Source organism: Emys orbicularis, chromosome 15 (genome assembly GCF_028017835.1).
Source record: "Emys orbicularis isolate rEmyOrb1 chromosome 15, rEmyOrb1.hap1, whole genome shotgun sequence".
NCBI lineage: Eukaryota > Metazoa > Chordata > Testudines > Emydidae > Emys > Emys orbicularis.
In genome coordinates this window covers 30,906,483-30,924,908 of record NC_088697.1, presented here as the reverse complement: position 1 = coordinate 30,924,908, position 18,426 = coordinate 30,906,483, and the positions used below count along the sequence as shown (strand labels likewise).

At 50.3% G+C, this 18,426-nt stretch overlaps 1 protein-coding gene across 1 annotated transcript; it reads left to right on the top strand.

Moving 5' to 3' along the window:
- The first annotated feature begins 6,689 nt into the window (after window positions 1–6,689).
- On the top strand, window positions 6,690–14,148 carry LOC135889278 (G protein-activated inward rectifier potassium channel 4-like). The gene is made up of 3 exons (XM_065417116.1): window positions 6,690–6,905; window positions 8,584–9,838; window positions 13,781–14,148. Exons 1-3 carry the CDS (start codon window positions 6,690–6,692, stop codon window positions 14,146–14,148), a joined length of 1,839 nt encoding a protein of 612 aa, XP_065273188.1.
- Window positions 14,149–18,426: the final 4,278 nt, after the last annotated feature.

The window sequence follows — 18,426 nt, the reverse complement described above, 5'->3', positions numbered from 1 at the left end:
AGCCCTTCTCCCACCTGAGCACGGCTTGGCGTTTTGCTGCCTCACTTTCCAGGGCGGATTTCCAGGAACTTGGCATTTGGTAATATCTGCCTTGCTGGGATTAAACCTGAAACAGCTGAGCTGACTGTGAAAGAGAGGAGCTCAAAGCTGATTGGTGCCGAGTGGGACGGGTTGGATTTGAAGCACAATGCTGAGATGACAATTCTCAGCAAGGAGATGTGGCGGGGAGGGTGTTGGGACTCCAACTTGCCTTCTCAAGCGTAAGCAGGGGACGGTGAATCTTGTGAATGTTACTTTACAGCCAGGAGTGACTGATGGGGCAGGGAAACTGAGCTGAGTTCTTCCTTCATTGAGTGAGTGGGGCAAAGAGCAAGTCCTAGATGAGGCTAGCACAGCCAGGCTCCCAGGATCTTGGCCGAGGGGAAGCCGCTCCCAACCCAGCCCAGTTCTTTAACGCTAGCTGGTAAATGTTCAGAGGCTGAGGTGCTGTTTGGAGCTGGGCCTGGGCCTGCCCAGGCTTGCGGTGATAGGAACAAGGAAGCTGGGTGCTGCTGAGGTCTCCCTTTGCCACAGCAGAGAACACAACAGTCCGTGGGTCAAGCCAATTGTTCGCCAGTGCTGCCTGGCTGCTGGCAGGGTGGGAGAGCAGATGCCTGTGCCCTCACCGTGAGGTGTCCCTTCCCATCTGGCATTGCCAACCTGGGATGTTTCTCCCCTCACACCGCTTTGCTGTTTGGAGATGCCCGCCACATAAACCTCCCGTGTAGGTAGAATTTTCTCCTGATCCCCTCTCAGCCCTTTTGCTGCCTTTGGCCTTTTCTTAACCCACAGCCTTTAGCTCCTGTGCCTGTGACTCTCAGGAGATCTGCACAGCTTTGCCACAGACTGCCTGTGGGACCTCGGACAAGTCACTTAGCCTCTCTGTGCCTCGGTTCCCCATCCAAACCATGCAGATAATAGCCCTGTCCTACTTCGCAGGGGCCTTGGGGGGATGAATGCATGAATGATTGCAAGGAGCTAAGGCCCTACAAGGAAATGGGCTCATGTCAGGCCCTAGACACACAGGTAGTTATGGCCTCCATGTTCTCTGCCCTCTGGCTTGGTTTGAATTTCCCTGTGGGCTCGCTGGTTCTCTGGCCGGCAGGACTGGTATCACCATGTGGCATGACAGAGTAGGAGCCTCTGCTCCAGACGGGGCTAAGCTACCATGCCAGTGAGTCTGTGCCCTGACCTGCAACCTCCACTGCCAGGCACAGTTCCCTGCCACCAGCGTTTGGGCCAGGGGCTCTCGCAAAGCATTCCCCCTCAGCCTGGGACAAGCCCCCGTCCCATGAGGGGAGTGTGTTCCAGAAGGGAGCTCAGGGGCCTCCACTCAAACAGGAGGAGGCAGCGCCTCTCACCAAAGGGATTTATAGTCAGGATCCATTTTGCTGGACATGTTTATATCTTCCTCTGGGAAAATACCTTGAGTCTAGAGACTGCGTGGTCCAGGAAGGGTAGCAGGCTACTGCCATCATAGTGGGATCAGCACTTCTCCCACCAGGGAATTTCTTATTAACCCCCTGACATGCGGTGCAAACTCTGGGTCATTCCAGCTTAGTCCTGCCCAGCATGGGTGATCCAGCCAGGGAGAGGGTGATCCGATCAGAGGCAGGGAAATCACCTTGCCCTGGGCCCCCTCCCGCCCAGTATGGAGACCCAAGGTTACGATGGCCTCTGGCTCTCTGGGTGGGTAGAGACCAGGAGCTCAGTGAGATCAGTCCCTGGTAGGTAACACATCAGTGTGAATCAGGAGACCCACATCGACCAGTGTTTCATGGCCTCAGTAATGGGGTGTATCTGGGAGGTTAAGCTGGGTTTGGCCTGGTGCTCAGAGCTCTGTTGGGGACGTGGTGGACTCCCTCAAGGGAGGCAACACAGGTCTGTCTAGTTCAGAGCATCTACTGTGTTCTACAGGTCATTGACCTAGTTGCGTGCACAAGTGAAATTTAAAACTGGTAATACTGTGTTAGCTGTAATCCTCTGCTACACGTTAGAGCTGGATGGGCAGTATCGCTTGAACAGTTAGTGCGCCGCAAGCTGGGTGTCAATGTGAAGTGCTCTAGCCTGCCGCGCACTGTCTGTGTGGACCCTGCTGCCACACACTAACAGTCCCCTAGTGTGCATTGACCTACTCCCTTTTCAAAGCGGGAACTATTAGTGTGCGGTGGCAGGGTTCACGTGAACTGCTAGCATGCAATAGGCCAGTGCACTGCAGATTTACATCCTAGCTTACCACGCACTGACTGTTTGTCCAGACAAGCCCTTGGATTACAGCAGCACCTCAAAGCACTGATGAGCTAGATGTTGTACAAAACAGATTGCCAGGTCTAAAGAGCTTACTGTCTAAATAGACTAATGGAGGCAGGGGAAACAGAGGCACAAAGAGGTGAAGTGATTGGTCCAAGATCACACAGTCAGTCAGTGGCAGGATTAGAAGTGAGGTCTCCTGACTCCCAGTCCAGTGCTCTGTCTACTAGGCCATGCTGCCTTCTCTGACAGCCCTAGAAGGTGAATTTTCTACAAGAAAATTACCTCCTTGGCAGTGCAGGCTGTTGCCACTCTGACCCCTAGAGCGTGACCTTTCCAAGCAGGAGAGGCACATTTCCAAGTGATGTGTGTGCCACGCTTGCACATGTCTGTTCTCAGCTGGCCACTGCGGCCTGGAAGAGGGGAATAGTTAAGGCCGATAATTATTTCTGAGGTAAACTATCCACCCCAAAGCCTGAGAGACTTCCTCCCACCCACGTCCAGAGATGGGCAAACAGTGAGAGAGAGAAAGGACTCGGGGATATTTGTTGGCCATGTCTTTCACATCAGGAGCTTGCTTATTAAGCCGTGCTCCTCGCCGTTTTACCTGCACCCAGCCCTGTCTAGCGTGGTTTGCGTGTCAGTGCCCATCACTGCAGGATGGGAGTGCTCTGCTTTGAGGCCTGTGCCTACAAACATCACGTGAATTAGTTTACGGACTAGAATCAAAGCAGGGCAAAGCCTGGGCCAAACTACCCACTGCCAGACTCTGCCCACTCTCCGCCTCCCACAGACCCGAGAGCAGCTCCTGGGGAAGGCCAGCTTGCCTCGGCGGGACAGTAAGCACCCAGGGAGGCAGTCGCCTCCTGCTTTGATAGCTTGTGCCATGCTGTTATGTCACATAATTGGCTTAGCCATCTGGTATTGCACTGAAACCCCCCAGCCTCTCACCCCAAACTCTGTGCCCCAGCTCTGCCTTAAATCCATTATCTTAACACACTTTGCTGGCGGGGGTGGGGGGGATCCCCAACCCAAGGTTCAAAGCCAGACCCAAATCCCCAGAGCCACCTGGGGGCCAGACTCTCACGTCTGTTCTTCGGTGCCTTTGAACTGAGGCTCCCTTGGCAGTGCTGCTGGTGGGATGGAGCCCTGAAGAGCTAAGAATGGGGGATTTGCGGCTCCTGGGGAGGTGGTTGGCCCTGGCCCTTGGTGAATGTTTGCCAGGCACAGCTTGGAGGCTGCCAGTTGAGTTCTCCGCACACCCCTACCCCTAATCCTGCAGACCTGGCAGTGAGGAGGGGAGGGGGGATGTCAGAAACCGGGAGGATTGGGAGGGACTTGAAACACCAATACGCTTGGCAATTCGCAAATGTTTCAAGGACAGTTTGGAAACACCGTGTAGAGAGAGCGCTGCTAGGTCCATGGTGGTGTTCCTGTTAAGTGCTAAGTGTTTTTATTACTAATAGCAATAACTGTCATTCTTTGATGATTTGTACTAAGGTAGCAAATCGAGGCCCTGATCATGGATGGGATCCCCACTGTATAGGGCAAGTCACTTAGTCTTTCTGTATCTCAGTTTCCTATGGCTAAAATGGGGATAAAAGCATTTCTCTCCCTCGCAGGGGTGTAGTACCTCTTTGCCTCACACAGAAAAGGTTGTGAAGTGCTCAGAGACCACAGGAATTGGTGCCGTATGCGAACCATAGCCGGATAGAGGAGGTTGCGAACCACTCTGCTATGGCCCATGTTAGGTCGATCTGGATTTAAAACAAACTGGTTCTAACAAACACGCTTCTGTAGATGGCAGGCTTCCAGGTGGGAGGAAATGTAAGCAAACCCTGCCGTTCTCACCCAGAACCAAGCACCAAAGTCATTGTGACCTGCCCTTTGTGACATTTGTCTTGCTCTCCTTGGTGCTGTTTGTATTTCTAAGTAGCAGTTTGGGCTGCATCCAGCTTCCCTTTCTATGAAAACCTCTGTTAAAATAAACACAAGTTTTGGGAGTGAGCGAAACGTGATCTCAAGACAAAGCGCTGTGGCTCCATTGACGTCACTAACGCTGGCAAAGGATTTAGAGATCTATCAATGAAACCCTTCTTTTTTTTAACCTATGGCTTTGGGCAAATAGTGAGGCTGTCATTAGTGAATGGCCTGTCCCTTTTTTTCCCTCCACCGAAGCAATCATGCAGAATGACACGCTCAGGGGACTGATTTGCTGGGGATTTATGTCTTGCTTTGTTAATCCACCTCCAACCCCCACGTTGTGTCCTCCCCCCCCCCCCCAGATTGTGTCTGGATCTTGCGCAAGGTGCTGCTTGTGTGCTAATGAAAAGTCGGCAGTTCATCTGGGACTTGGCTTACTCCCTCAGAGTTCAGGACAGATGCTCTGTGTTATTAATACTGGGCGGCAGCACGAGGGGCGAACTACTGGTGAATTTCACTGAGGCCTTTTGGGGTGCTTTTAGCTCTGCTGCCTTAGCACATGTGCAGAGGAAGGTGAGGGGGACGTGTCAGGGCTCCCCAGTCATAGAGACTAGACCCAAACATTGGTGCTGGGGTAAGGCCCAGGGTAACATTTGCAAAAGGATCTAAGGGACTGAGGCACTTAAATCCCATTTTCAAAAGTGAGTTGGGCACCTGTGTCGACACTGCAAAAAACGACCCACAGCAACAAGTTTCAGAGCCCGGGTCAACTGACTCAGACTTGCAAGGCTCGCGTTAGGGGGCTAAACATAGTCGTGTAGACGTTGCCACTTGGGCTGGAGCTCAGGCTCTGAGTCCTCCTGCCCTGGCTGGCTTTCAGAGCCCGGGGTCCAGCCCAAGCGGGAACGCCTACACAGCTATTTTTAGCCCTGGAGCCTGGGCCCAAGTCAGTTGGACTGGGCTCTGAGACGTGCTGTCGCATTTTGTTGTTTTGTTTTTTGCAGTGTAGATGTCCCCTAGAAGCCCGAGGCCTGGTCTACACCTAAAACTTGGCTCGCCCTCGCTACGTCACTCAGGGCTGTGAAAAATGTCACGTGCCCTGTGCGGCGTAGTGAGATCGACCAATCCCCCCGGTAGACTCAGCTCGGTCGATGGCAGAATTCTTCTGTCCACCTCGCTGCCGCCTCTCAAGGGGGCGGATTCGGTGCAGTGATGGGAAAACCCCTCCCGCGGCTGTCGTACGTCTCTACACCCCAGGGATGTAGATGCAGCTGTGCCACTGGAACACTGGGAGGGTAGATGTACCAGGAGTCTGTCTGAAACTCACTGGACGTAGGCTTCTAGGCTCCTGGGACTTGGAGCTGCTCCCCTTGTCTATCTTGGGAGGGGGCTGCCCTGCTGTAGTTAAATCAGTGCCAGCCTCCCGTGTGGATGTGCCGAAGCTCCGTGTGAAGTGTCTATTATAATGCTACAGCATTATAGTTACATTGGTGCAAATTTCCCTAGGCTAGACAAGCCCTGAAATTGGCTATAACTGTTTCCCTTAGAGAGGAAGGGGTTAGGGCATTTGCCTGGAGACCTGGATTCCCATCCCTGTCCTGCCACAGCCTTCTTGTGTGACCTTGGGCAAGTCACTTAGCCTCTCTGTGCCTGTTTTTCAGAAAGGGGTGAAGGCTGCCTACCATCTGAAAATCAGGCCCCTCTAAGGGATCTCAGGGCATCCATGCTTCTGTCTCTTGTAGTGATTATCAGGAGATATTCAGCAATCTCCAGATCAAGAGACTGTGGTCTAGCAATTGGAACAAGTGACTGGGACACAGAAGACATGGATTCATGTCCCAGCTCTGCCACACACTCCGTGTGTGACCTTGGGCAAGTCACTTATTCTCTCTGGGCCTCAGTTCCATATCTGCAAAATGGGGACAATGATCCTTCCCTCTCTTGCAGGGGGGATGCAAGGATAAACCCATTGATATCTGTGGGGCACTTAGATATTGCAGTGACAAGGGCAACAGAAGCAGCTAGCTAGAGACAGACAGGTCAGCTGAACTTCCCCCCAGCTCAGGAATGCTGGGTTCAGACTCTATTCAGCTTCTGCAAGTTCAGGGGCTTCTCTGGAGTCTGTCTGAGAGCAAGCTGCCTCAAGGGACCGAGGACAGCCTTTGTTATATCCCCCCAGTGCACCCAGCTCCGGTCAGCGGGACAGGGGTGTGTCTGCAGCACTAAGCCATGCTCAGAGGTGAGCACCTAGGCTCTGCCAAGCCAGGCTGGCTCCCCTCTACCCTGAATCTGAACGGGGTACATGTACTACTGTCTGGAATGAGGACCCCAGCCCCATTGACAGTGAGCTGGCTTTTGGTACTGAACTTGCCCACTCACTCGTTAAAATAACCCCCCTCTTTGTGTTCTCACCCGGCAGGATTCCCCACCGGAGAAGGTGCAAAGCCCTGGGGTAGCGCCCCGGCCCCCGATCAGCCATGGTGCTGCCCATCGCCAGCAGCAGCATGGAGCTGCAGCAGGACAACGGGCTCTGTGTTCGCAACAACATCGGCGGCTGCCGGCTGAAGTACGAGGAGCCTCGGAGCCGGAGGAACTCCATCCCCCCCGTGCAGACTCCCACCGCCAAGCACATGCTTGCCTACCTGCCCCGGCCCCCGACGGACACCAGCAGATATGGCGCCTTCCCTCAGAAGGTAAGGCTGCTCCCATCATTAAAGGACATGGCGAGGCTGGGCACCTCCGTTTGACATGCAGCCCAGCCTGATGCAAGCAACAAAGAAATCCTGCCCCACCCCATCTCCCACAACAATCCTTCTGAGTCCTGATCACTCTTGTACCCACATAGCTAGGAAGGTAGACAATGGGACAGCCCAGCCCAGCTGGGGACAATGTTCTCCCAGCTCCTTTAGCTGAGAGGTTCTTGACACACCTGAGGGGTGTGTTAGCTCCAATCGTGGGTGATTTCATTCTGCCTCGCTCGCTTTACCCCCAACCTCCAGCCCAGTGTCAAATAGATCCAGGATTCTTCTTCTGTACTTCCTGTCCCGCGCTGCTGGGCAGCTGGAAATCAGCTGCCATGTTGCTCCCAAACGGGGGCTGCATTTCAGCAATGCTAGATAGGGACATATGTTTGCAAAACCCTCTGGCTGAAAGGCGCCATACAAATAATATGGGCTGCAGCCAGGACCATGGTATATTGACTAAAAGGTGGAGCCAATTGTTTGACTACACTTGCAGTTCATTCTTAAAAATGTTCAAGGGACCAAAATAGCCAAATTTCTTGGCTAGAGACAACGCAGTACAATGTGACAAGGAGACATACATACCCTCCTTCCAGAAAGCAATTCTTATCTTGCAAAAGATGTGCTTCAAAGATAGGTATTTCAGCTAGTAGTATCTACAGTATGATTTTTCAAGTTACACCATTCTCTACCCATCACTAAAATCCAACCCACCAGGTGGCAACACTTCCTTAACTTGTTCTTTTGTTCTGCACTTTTCTTATCTCTGCTTTGGATACTACATTGGAAACCAATTAGGTGCAGAGGTACTCCCAACCTGTGCTAGGACATACCATTCATGTGTCTTGGCCTTGACAGGCTTCCTATTTTCTAATGCCAAAACTGACGTCAGCTTCGCAAAGTGCTGTGGGATACCTGACATCATGGGTGAACAGAACTGTAGAGAGCGAATAATAGATTCAGCTAACGTAACTTCCCAACTCTTAAATCTGTCTAACGTATCTATCTAATGTATATGGTATTAATACCATATGTATAATACCCATTAATGCTACCCCGGACATATATAGATCAGCTAAGAGGTATCTAAGTGTTGTTTTTTGCAGTTTTCCCTCCTTCCTTCTTTACCTCTTGCTTCCTATCTCCCATCCCTCTAGTCTCCTCAGTCACTGGTTGTTCCTGCGCAGATGCTGCTACTGGGGTGGGAAAGGCTTTATCACAGAGATGAGGCTTTTATTTAACTCTCTCATGGTGAGGGCTGGGGACTCAGTCAGCTATCAGTACACCTCTACCCCGATATAACGCTGTCCTCGGGAGTCAAAAAATCTTACCACGTTATAGGTGAAACTGCGTTATATCGAACTTGCTTTGATCCACCGGAGTGCGCAGCCCCGTCCCCCCGGAGCACTGCTTTACCGCATTATATCCGAAGTCGTGTTATATCAGGTCGCGTTATATCGGGGTAGACGTGTATTAATAATTGTGTGTGTTAAAGTAGCACCTAGTGGCCCAGCGCCCCATTGTGCTGTACCATACACATGAAGAGCTTAAGGTTTAAATAGACCAGACAGACAAAGGATGGGAGGGAAAACAGGTGCATTTCTCTTGATTGGTTCTTTTCCCCTTGCAGCCTGAAATGATGGTCATCCCCATGGGCCTATCAGAAGAGAGCCAACAGCAAACAGACCCTGCGGCTGAAAAGAAAAATGCCCCGATGTCAAACTTTGTCCCCCACTCCTGTGGCTCAAACATCCCCAATGACAGATCAGTCCTTCAGAGGAGACTCAGTATGGTGGAGCAGACCAGCACAGGTGCGGTGGTACCCGTGAAGCACCGGCCCAGCGTCTCCATCAACACCGAAGATTTGCCCAAGTACCGCCGGGCATCGCGCAATGATCCCCTGCCTCCGCTCCGGGACATCAACACCCGGTGGTACCCACGGCATGCCCTCAGTGTGCCCAACATCCCCAACTCAGCACGGAAAAAAACGCCCACCCGGAGCATTGTCTCCGTGACCCCCTCAGAGAAACCTCAGAACCGGCGCTGCAAGCTCATGGACGACGATCGGCAGTTCAGCTCCGCCAGCAAGCAGCAGCGGCAGCGCTATGTGACCAAAATGGGCAAGTCCCAGGTGAATCTGGGCCGCATCCAGGAAAAGAAGAGGTTCCTGTCGGACATTTTCACCACCATTGTGGACCTCAAGTACCGCTGGTTCCTCTTTGTCTTCATGATGTGCTACATCATCACCTGGGTGGTCTTTGGCATCATCTACTTCTTCGATGCCTGGATTAGGGACGACGTCAACCACATAGGAGACCCGGAGTGGAAGCCTTGCATCGAGAATGTGGACAATTTCATATCTGCCTTACTTTTCTCCGTGGAAAGTCAAAGGACCATTGGTTATGGCTCCCGGATTGTGACAGCCGATTGTACCGAGGGCGTCATTTTGCTGATGGCCCAATCCATCGTTGGGTCCATGATAGATGCCCTCATGGTGGGATGCATGTTCGTCAAGATCTCCAGGCCCAAGAAGCGCGCCCAGACCTTAATATTCAGCAAGAAGTGCGTTGTCTCCCACCGGGATGAGAAACTCTGCCTGATGTTCCGCATTGGCGACCTCCGGGACAGCCACATGGTGGATGCGAAAATAAGGGCCAAACTGATCAAATCCAGACAAACCAAGGAAGGGGAGTTCATCCCCTTGGAGCAGTCGGAGCTGAACCTGGGCTATGACACAGGGGAGGACAGGCTCTTCTTGGTGGAGCCGCAGATCATCTGCCATGCCATCAATGACCACAGCCCCTTCTGGGAAATGACAGCAGAGTCGCTGAAGAGGGAGCAGTTTGAGATCATTGTGATCCTGGAGGGCATCGTGGAAGCCACAGGTGGGTGCTCTGAGGAGGGTACGCAGACCCCAGGTGGGCTTGGGAAGGTGTTATCCTCACCCCGCTCAGGGGCTGCTCCATACTACTAGACCCAGGGGCGCTGTGATTGGGTTTCCTTCCTTTCCCAAACTATCAGGTAATGGCCACCACAGGAGTCAGGGTGCAGCGCTGACAGGACACTCCGTTCTAATACTCCCTCCCTCCGTGTCCCCAGGCAAGTCTCTGAATCTCTCCTCCTCAGCTCCCCGCTCAGGACAATGAGCCTTCCCTGCCTCACAGACTGGGTTGGGGGGGGGGGTGATGTCGGTAGGGTCTGTAAGTGTGTTGAAGATGGAAAGCTGGGAGGTGATGAGTATTATTAACCCGTTGCTCTGATCTGGGGCAGCAGGACATTGGGGCCTTGCTCAGAAAGACAGCTGGCGGGGCAGGGGGCTAGAGGGCCCGGCAGTGTGATCTGCTCCAACAGGAGGTGCCATATCAGACTAAATGGCCCAGTCACCTGACCTAGTCCCACAGATTAGATCCCACACTCGTTGCTCTCTTCATCTGTTGTACTGAGGTGGAGAGTGTGGGGTACCAGCCTAGATGGTCTGTCCACCTGCTGCAGTGAGGTGGGATGCGGCATGACATGAACTTGGCTTGGTTATCTCCATCCCTGCGTTCCCCTAAACAGTTGCTTAACATACTGAGCTGACTCATGGATTTTGTGTGTTTGAAAGACATACAAAACCAACCACCCAGGCAGCCGTTGGCACCAACGGCTTCTCCCGCCCACACAGGGCGGGTGGGCGGACTTGGATCCCACACGTTACACTGAGCCTTGGCACCATCCCGGGAGAGTGGGAAAAGAGTAGTTGGGATACAGGCTGTCCTGAAAAGAGATGGTGCAGGTGGTACTGCAGGAAATGCCCATTCGCCTTCTAGGTGGAGCTGGGCAAAAACCAGATATTTTGGTTCACTGACAGTTTTGAAAAGGTGAAACAAATCATTTCAGGTCAGCCCAAAAATTAACCTTTAAAAAATTTTCAATGATTCAAAGAATTTAAAAAAAAAAAATCATTTCGGGTCAAACATTTGACCCACCAGTAAATGTCTGTTTGATTTTGAGCATTTTTAAATGTTTTAATTTTTTTAAACAAAAATAAATTCAAAGCAACTTTTTGTTTTGAAATTTCCTTTTAACTGAAAAGCTGGGAAATGTTTCATTTTGAAAATGTCAAAACCAAACGTTTTGATTTTTTTTTTCCTGAATGTTTTTTTGGGGGTTATTTTCAGAATGAACAATTTAGCGAAACGGACACGAATCTACAAAACATTTGTTTCACCAAATCAACCTTTTTTTTTTCCCACTGAAAAAAATATTTCGGTCAAAAAATGTCATGCAGCTCTAAATCCTACACAGTGTTAGCAAGAAAATTGCCTCTGTGCTACCACCTGTACAGCTGCAGCCATTTTCAGCAGCCTGTCAGGTAACCCTGCTCTGAGCCCCACTTACTGTATTGGCTGCTGGTGCAACATCCCTCAGCCCTGACTGTTAGGGGTGAGAAGGGAGTTCACAATCCATGGCCCAGTCAACCTGTGGCGTCTTTTCAGGATGCTACATTGGCAGACGAAGAATGAGCCAGAACATGCTCATCAGCCAGATGGCTCAGGGGACCAGGACTGAACCTTTCCCCTGGAGGTCACTGGCATGAATTGGGCACAAGTGAGTGACCAAAGGTCATTGCCATCGAATGGTTGCTGGGAGGCCATGAGGTGACCCAGGGGTGGCACAGTCCATTTATCAGTGGAGAGAGAGAGCTACATTTCAGAAACCATCATTGCAGTTGGTACTGACTGACCTCCTTGCTGGCAGTCTCAGCAAAAATGCTGTGGACCATGGAGACTAAACTCCCTTCTCCCCATTTAACGAGAGGTCCCTCCAGCTCGGGACTGTAGCCCAGTGTTGAGCTGACGTGGAGGAAGCCTGCTGTGGATTCCCCAAGGACCCAGAGGGGTCAGTCTGGCCCTTTTCACTAGCATGACATTCACTTAAAAATGGTAGGAAGCTACTGGAGGGAGAAAATATCCCCCAAACACTTAACATGCGTGTCAAAGAGACTAGTATGATTCAATGAAGACCACCAACTTCCCCACCTGTCTCTCTTCATTGGAAAGAACTGTTACAGTTGTTGCCAACTCTCATGATTTTTTGGGGGAGGGGTGGGAAGACCATTCTTAAAGCCCCAGATTGGAATCATGAGATGACATGAGAATCTCAGCTTCTGTTTGTATAAACACCCACTTTTTAGCCCTCACGGTTGTGGAGAAAAGCTTGAAATTGTGCACCCTAGAGATTCCAAACCCAGAAGACAACTTGAACAATCCAGAAATTGGTTATTTTTAAAAATCTCTTTATTTTTAAGCCCATCTCGTGTTCTTTTTTCTTTTCTGGGGGGGGCGAGGGGAGAAGAAGGGGCTGACTTGTGATTTTTTTAATGCTTGGGATTGGTGACATTGGAACTGTGTTAATTACAGGTTTGTGGATGGATGATTTGATGCAATGGTGCCCAGCTGCTTGATATGAAATTTTCATTTTGATGGTTTAAGCTTCATTTACCCCCCATCCCTTTTAAAAACCCTTGCTTTTTGTTGTTCTTTATCAGTTCTCCACCTCACTTCCCACTCTCTCTCTCTCACATACACACATGCACGCACTTCTCATGGAGCGCACACCCTTTCTCAATCTCACTCTGCCGCCCTTGCTGTACTATCCTTCATTGCTCCCAAATAGATTGTCAGCTGATTTGGGCTCCCTCTGCTGGTCTTTAGCTCTTGGGCTTGGGCTTTCCTAGAGTCAGAAAAATGGTGATTTAAAAACATGAGCTGCCAATTCCCACCCAGTGTTCAAACTTGTGCAAGATGGGGATGGGGCGGTAGAGGGACCTGGGTGTCTCCTCCCCTAGAGGGAAAGTTTGGGAAAACCTGCTGCCTTATAAAGCAGTTTGGCCCATTCCAAAGGCAAAAATATTGGTGCTTCACAAGTATTATTTTGAGGCCCAGGGATGAATCTTCTCGAGCAGGGACAATAGAACCATTTGCAGACCTAGTTCCTTGCTACCTCTATCAGGGGCAAGGAAATCACCCCTTGCAATCTGGAGACACTGTATTGATCAGGCATTCCCCAAAGCCCCTCCCAGTGTGTAACTGATCTAGTCGCTACCAGGGACCAGTGCACGATTGTTCCCTACAGTCTATCCTCCAGATAGAGTTCTTTTTAGCCTCGTTTCATGGTGAAACATTGGGGAGACAAACATGTATATGGAAAACTAAATAGCTACAGTCAGTCTACGTGAGTCAGACAGCAATCCTAGGATAGGTCAAACTTTGGGCTGAGAAGAGAGCCCTGCTGGCCTAGAATCACAGACACAGCAGACAGATTTGGTTTCATCTAGTCCATAGCCCTGGGAACCAGCACAGGACTGGGTTCTTATTGTATATTTATCAGTATATTGTCCAGCCTAGGTTAAATGTCCTGGTTTTGGTGCAGAGATTAGCACTGTCTGCTCCTTTCTAATACAGGTATTTATCTGGCTCCCACAGCTGTGCTTGTCTGAACCTAAATATCCATTTCACGTGCTTCAGTAACTGCGCAAATACCCATTCAGCACAGGAGACTTACCCTTCAGAGGCTGACCAGGCACATGGGAATTGCCAGATTGTGCAGACCCAGGGTTTAACCTAGTCCCGTATCCTGAGTCTAACACTCACCAGTACCAGCTGGCTCAGAGGAAGGTGCAAGAAACCCTGCAGCTATGGGATGACCTGTCCCCAGGCAAAGTTACCTCCTGACCCCATTAGTCAGCAGTTGTCCTCTGCCCATGAATCTATTCTGTATCCCTTTTTGCAATACAACCTGCCCAATTAATGGTCCTGACTGCATGTGCTTCTTTCTCACTGTAGGAATGACATGTCAAGCCCGGACCTCTTACATAGAGGATGAGATCCTTTGGGGATATCGGTTCGAGCCCTGCATGACCCTGGAGAAAGGAGCCTTTCGAGTAGACTACAGCAGGTTTGAGAAGACATTTGAGGTGCAGACCCCAGCAGCCAGCGCCAAGGAGATATACGAACTGAAGGAGATGGAACGTCAGGACCAGTCCACCCTGAGCTTGTACTGGGACCACCTGGTGCATCCCTGCTTCTCAGCCGAGCTGAATGATGTCTTGCAGGATGAGGGTCCCAGTGAGGAAACCCTGGCCAGGCTGGGCATCCCCAACATCACGGAGGAGGAAACGAGTGCCGAGTTCCAGAACCAGATCAGTGTCTGAGCTCCTCCCCAACACAGAGTGACAGGAGACACCCCAGTGCAGTCACTTGTCTGCCCCAAGTACAAGTGCTGCTGCTTTGCATCCGGAGATGTCCCTGGTGCAAGCGGGGGGAGAGGCCAGGGGAAAGGTGCACTGCTGCTCTCCGGCCAACCTGAACGTGCATTGACGTCTTCACCAGTGAGCTCTGTGGTGGAGCCATTGTGCTCGCTCTCTCTCCAATACGGGCAGTTGATGCTACCTTCCTATGGAGGAGGCGGTGGGGTTAGAGACCCCTGTAGCTCCCTACTCCAGGCTGGGGTAAGGGACCAGGGAAATGTGGAACAAGGGCTTGGGCCACACAGCCAGGAGGCTCATCAGCCATTGACTGTTATGTGGAGGAAATGTCACCTTCCCTGTGAGTATAAGGTGCTGCCCCGGGGTAGGCCATAAGCAGCAGAGATCCAGCTTGAGACCTCTAGATCTTACGGCCTGTGCTAAATGACCAGCTCTGCTAGCTCAAGGGCTGTAGCAGAGAGTGACAGAGAGCCCCCCTGTGTAGGTGTGGGTCACATGACAAGAATTAACAATCCCACCTTCAGACACCCCAGGGAGTGCCGCTTGGAGGGGGGCAGGGAACCCCTCTCCATAGTCTCTGGTTCCCATTATGTCCACATCAGGCACTTGAGGGTTTGTGCAGCCCTTTTGGTTTCACACGTTCTCCTGCCACCATGCCATGTCCTTCATGGACTGTAGGTACCCGGAGCTGGTGCTGCCCCCAGACGCAGCTCAGGCACTCACGTGGAAGTGTCTCCTACTGACAGTGCCATATGGAACTCTCTCTGTACGGTGTATCCCTGGCCCCTCCTTCCCTGCATCCTCTGATCGCTGTCCCCAACCTCTCAACACATCCCGCGTCTCCAGGTCGAGCTGCAGCTAAGTGGAATTATTTTTGCTAAATCTTTTGTAATAAGGTCATGGAAAAACAAAAAAAATTCAGCAGGTGATTAAAATCTCTGAAACCCATAGAGAGCAGTGTTTTATGGGTGTGTATAGGCATTGGGCATGTATGTGTTTGCATATGCAGGGGGTTCCTGCTCAGTCTACAGGGCCACTGCCTGGTGCAGGGGGCTGAGAATGGGAACGGGAGCCTTTTACCACTTCGATATTGTTTCAGATCTGAGCCCAGGTCCTCGAAAGTATTAGGCACCTAACTCCCACTGAAATTAACAGGAGTTAGGTGTGTAAATAGCTTGGAGAATCTGGCCCTTGATCCCTCACTCCCATGCTTAGGGGTGAGCTGGCTAGGGCAAGGACAGGGCATGCCCGCAGGGCTTTGTGGGGGAGAGGAGAAGCACTTCTGTAGCTGCTGTGCATGGTGCAGCATTCTAGGAATAACCAGAACCTGTTGGGCTCCAGCACTACAATCTGACACCTTTCACCAGCCTTGCGAATTTGCTTGTGATCAACTCTGTGCACAACCCCAACTCCCAAACTCAAAGATCCATGGGAAGCATCTTCTAGCCTTTCCCTCCATCTATTAATAGCAACAGGATTTTCCCCCTCCAGTGAATTAAAAAGGAGAAAATTCATCTGTATTGCCCCTTGCATCTGCCACCAGCCTCTGCAGGTCCTTGATCTTATATTATCAGTGGGAATGAGGTTATATTTTTCATCTTGTTTAACAACAATCTGGCTGTTCAGGCCAAACGTATAAAGCCACCAGTGAAGGCCATCAGATGCCCAAGTTTGTCTGCAAGAAACTCACTATTGCTTTGCAGCTAGGGCTGTAGACTGTTCTTCAGCTGGGGGTGATCCTGATGCTGGAATACAGGGATGGGAGATTATCTCCTACCAGTTATTTAATGAAAGTTCAGGGGAGACAAAGCTACCTGCTGATAAAATCTTACATGACCAAAGCAAGTGAGAAAGACGGCTGACTGCAGCATTAAGACTGGTGATTTCCCCCTCCAAGCAGTGTGGGAAGGCAAAGCAGCTGGGCTTGCCTGCTACTGCTTGTACGGTCTGAGATACTTGGCATCTCTGCACACTCAGTCTGGTAAATGCAGCAGGGTCAGGAGCAGCTGTCCAGATTAAATCTATACCTCTCCTGCATCCATTGCAAAGCAGAAATGCAGAGGAGGGAAACTGACAGCTGTTCTCAGGAGAGTTCCCTGCAGTTTCATAACAGAGCATGGAAAGTGGGTTAATCTGTTTCCTTTGCTGCTATTTCATATAATGAGAGTTAGCAAAGGGTATTATCTTAGTCATATGTTCCTTGTTGTGATTAGATCAAATATTTTGCAATCAGCCAAAAAGAACCCCATTTACCCCTCACTGATCCCCGGTTTACTTTGAGCTGTTTTTAGTATTTAATTGTACTGAAGTCTACAGGAAAAGAATTGCCAGTCTGTGATACAGCTACAATCTGGGCAGAGTAGCCAATGGTCAGCTATCTCTCTTTAGCTAATCCCCCATTCAGCTCCCACTCCACCTGAATAATATACTCCCACCAGCTGCATAGGATTGCTTTACTGATAGAAGTGTGGGGGAGCAGATAGATAAAATGCAGGTTAAAGACTTGGTAGGTCTCACTACTTTTGAAATGCAGTTTATAAACCCATTTTTGCATCCAGGTATAGAATCACAGGCTTAGAAGGGCTAATCACTACTACAAGCAACACCTCCACTGTAGGCATGGAAGGAGAAGACAAAAGGAACAAATTAACTGGGAATGGTCATCACATTATTTCACACTGGTTAATGGAGTAGCTCCTGTTGTGTGTGTGTGAGCAGATGAGGACAGCAGCAGGTTATAATGCAAACTTTTCCTCCACAGCTGTGTTGCTTCACCTCCCAGAGAGAAGGGAGTCTGAAGAAGGATGAATGTTAACTATTTTTCTATCTTTACCACAAGGGTGCAGGGCCTATTCTCCCTTTCAGTATGTTCTGCAGAGGACCAGGCCAGTGCCCGCAGTTCACATGGGCCTTAACTCTAAGCCATCATAGTTTTGGATTACTGAGGTACAGGCCTCTTGCAGCTTGCCCCCCTGAATCCAACTTGACAGCTGTGTTAATAAGCATGGGGCAGCAGCCCTTTGAGTTTAGAGGCTAGCAGTGTAGTTTCCTTAGGTGCTGGTGGCTTTGTGCAAGCAGAAAGGAAAGAGAACAGTACAGGCTTAGCCACTTACAAGAAAAATACAGAACTCTCCCCCAGAAATCTAAAAGGTGGCTATTCATTTATACTGCACCCAAACCAGGTGGTTGTTGCTACAATGGTGGGGGAATAAACCACAAAGTTTCTGCTCTGAAGAGCAGACATTTAATTGTAGCAATATCAGGAACACCAGAGCAGGTGGGAGAGGGAGAACAGCTCATTGTTATCCTATGAGATCACTTTGGTAGAGGGCTCTGCCCCTGTTTATAATAGCTGCAGAAGATCTACCTCTGTTTGGTCATAGAAATCAGTTCAGCCCTGAGGCTTCCAACTCCTGCAGCCTCATGCTTAATTAGGTGTAGTCCAGTCTGACTTTGGGAAGGTCCATTTACTGGAGCCACCAGCCACCTATCTTCCTGATGGCCTCACAGGGTAGCAGGCCTATGCTCTTTGCTCAACAATCTACTACTACTTGACAAGTCTCTCAAGCTACACTGCTCTGGTAAGTCTCCCCCACCCCATCCCTGGCATCCGCTCAGCCCATGGCAGTTCTCTCCTAGAGGCTGAGGTGAACCAGTATGTAAAGGTTACCTGTGGCGAATCCGGCATCCTTCACTTTTAGGGTATACCAATAGCCACAAAAGTTTAGCTCTAGAGCTGCAATACTCAGACAGGAGTGGTTCAGAAGCCCAATTAACAATAATTATCCCAAACATGCCCCAGTATTGTGAATTAATTGTTTAATTTACTACAGCTTTATATTTAAACAATATGACATAGGAAATCTTTAGTTTTTATATGTTGACAGCAACATCAATGGCTTTGTTCAAATTAATATAGGAAAAGCATCCTGAGTGATTAAATCAGTGTTTTAATAGGTGCTGCAAAGAGCTGCAGGAGACAAATTAAAGAGCTACTTGCAAGCTGCAGTCAGAGGATATCTGCTCTAGAGGTTGAGGTCTCAGAACATGGCTTCCCTGACCCTTGCTGGAGAACCAGGGGGATAGTGTTCTCAGGGATGTTGGCCAAGCAGTTGGGAAGGATTTTAAATCAAGCTCCAAAACCTCCAACTCAGAACCCCATAAGCAATGGGAGAACCACCACACTGTCACACATTGGAAGTTTTGCTACAAGCTTCTCTTCTA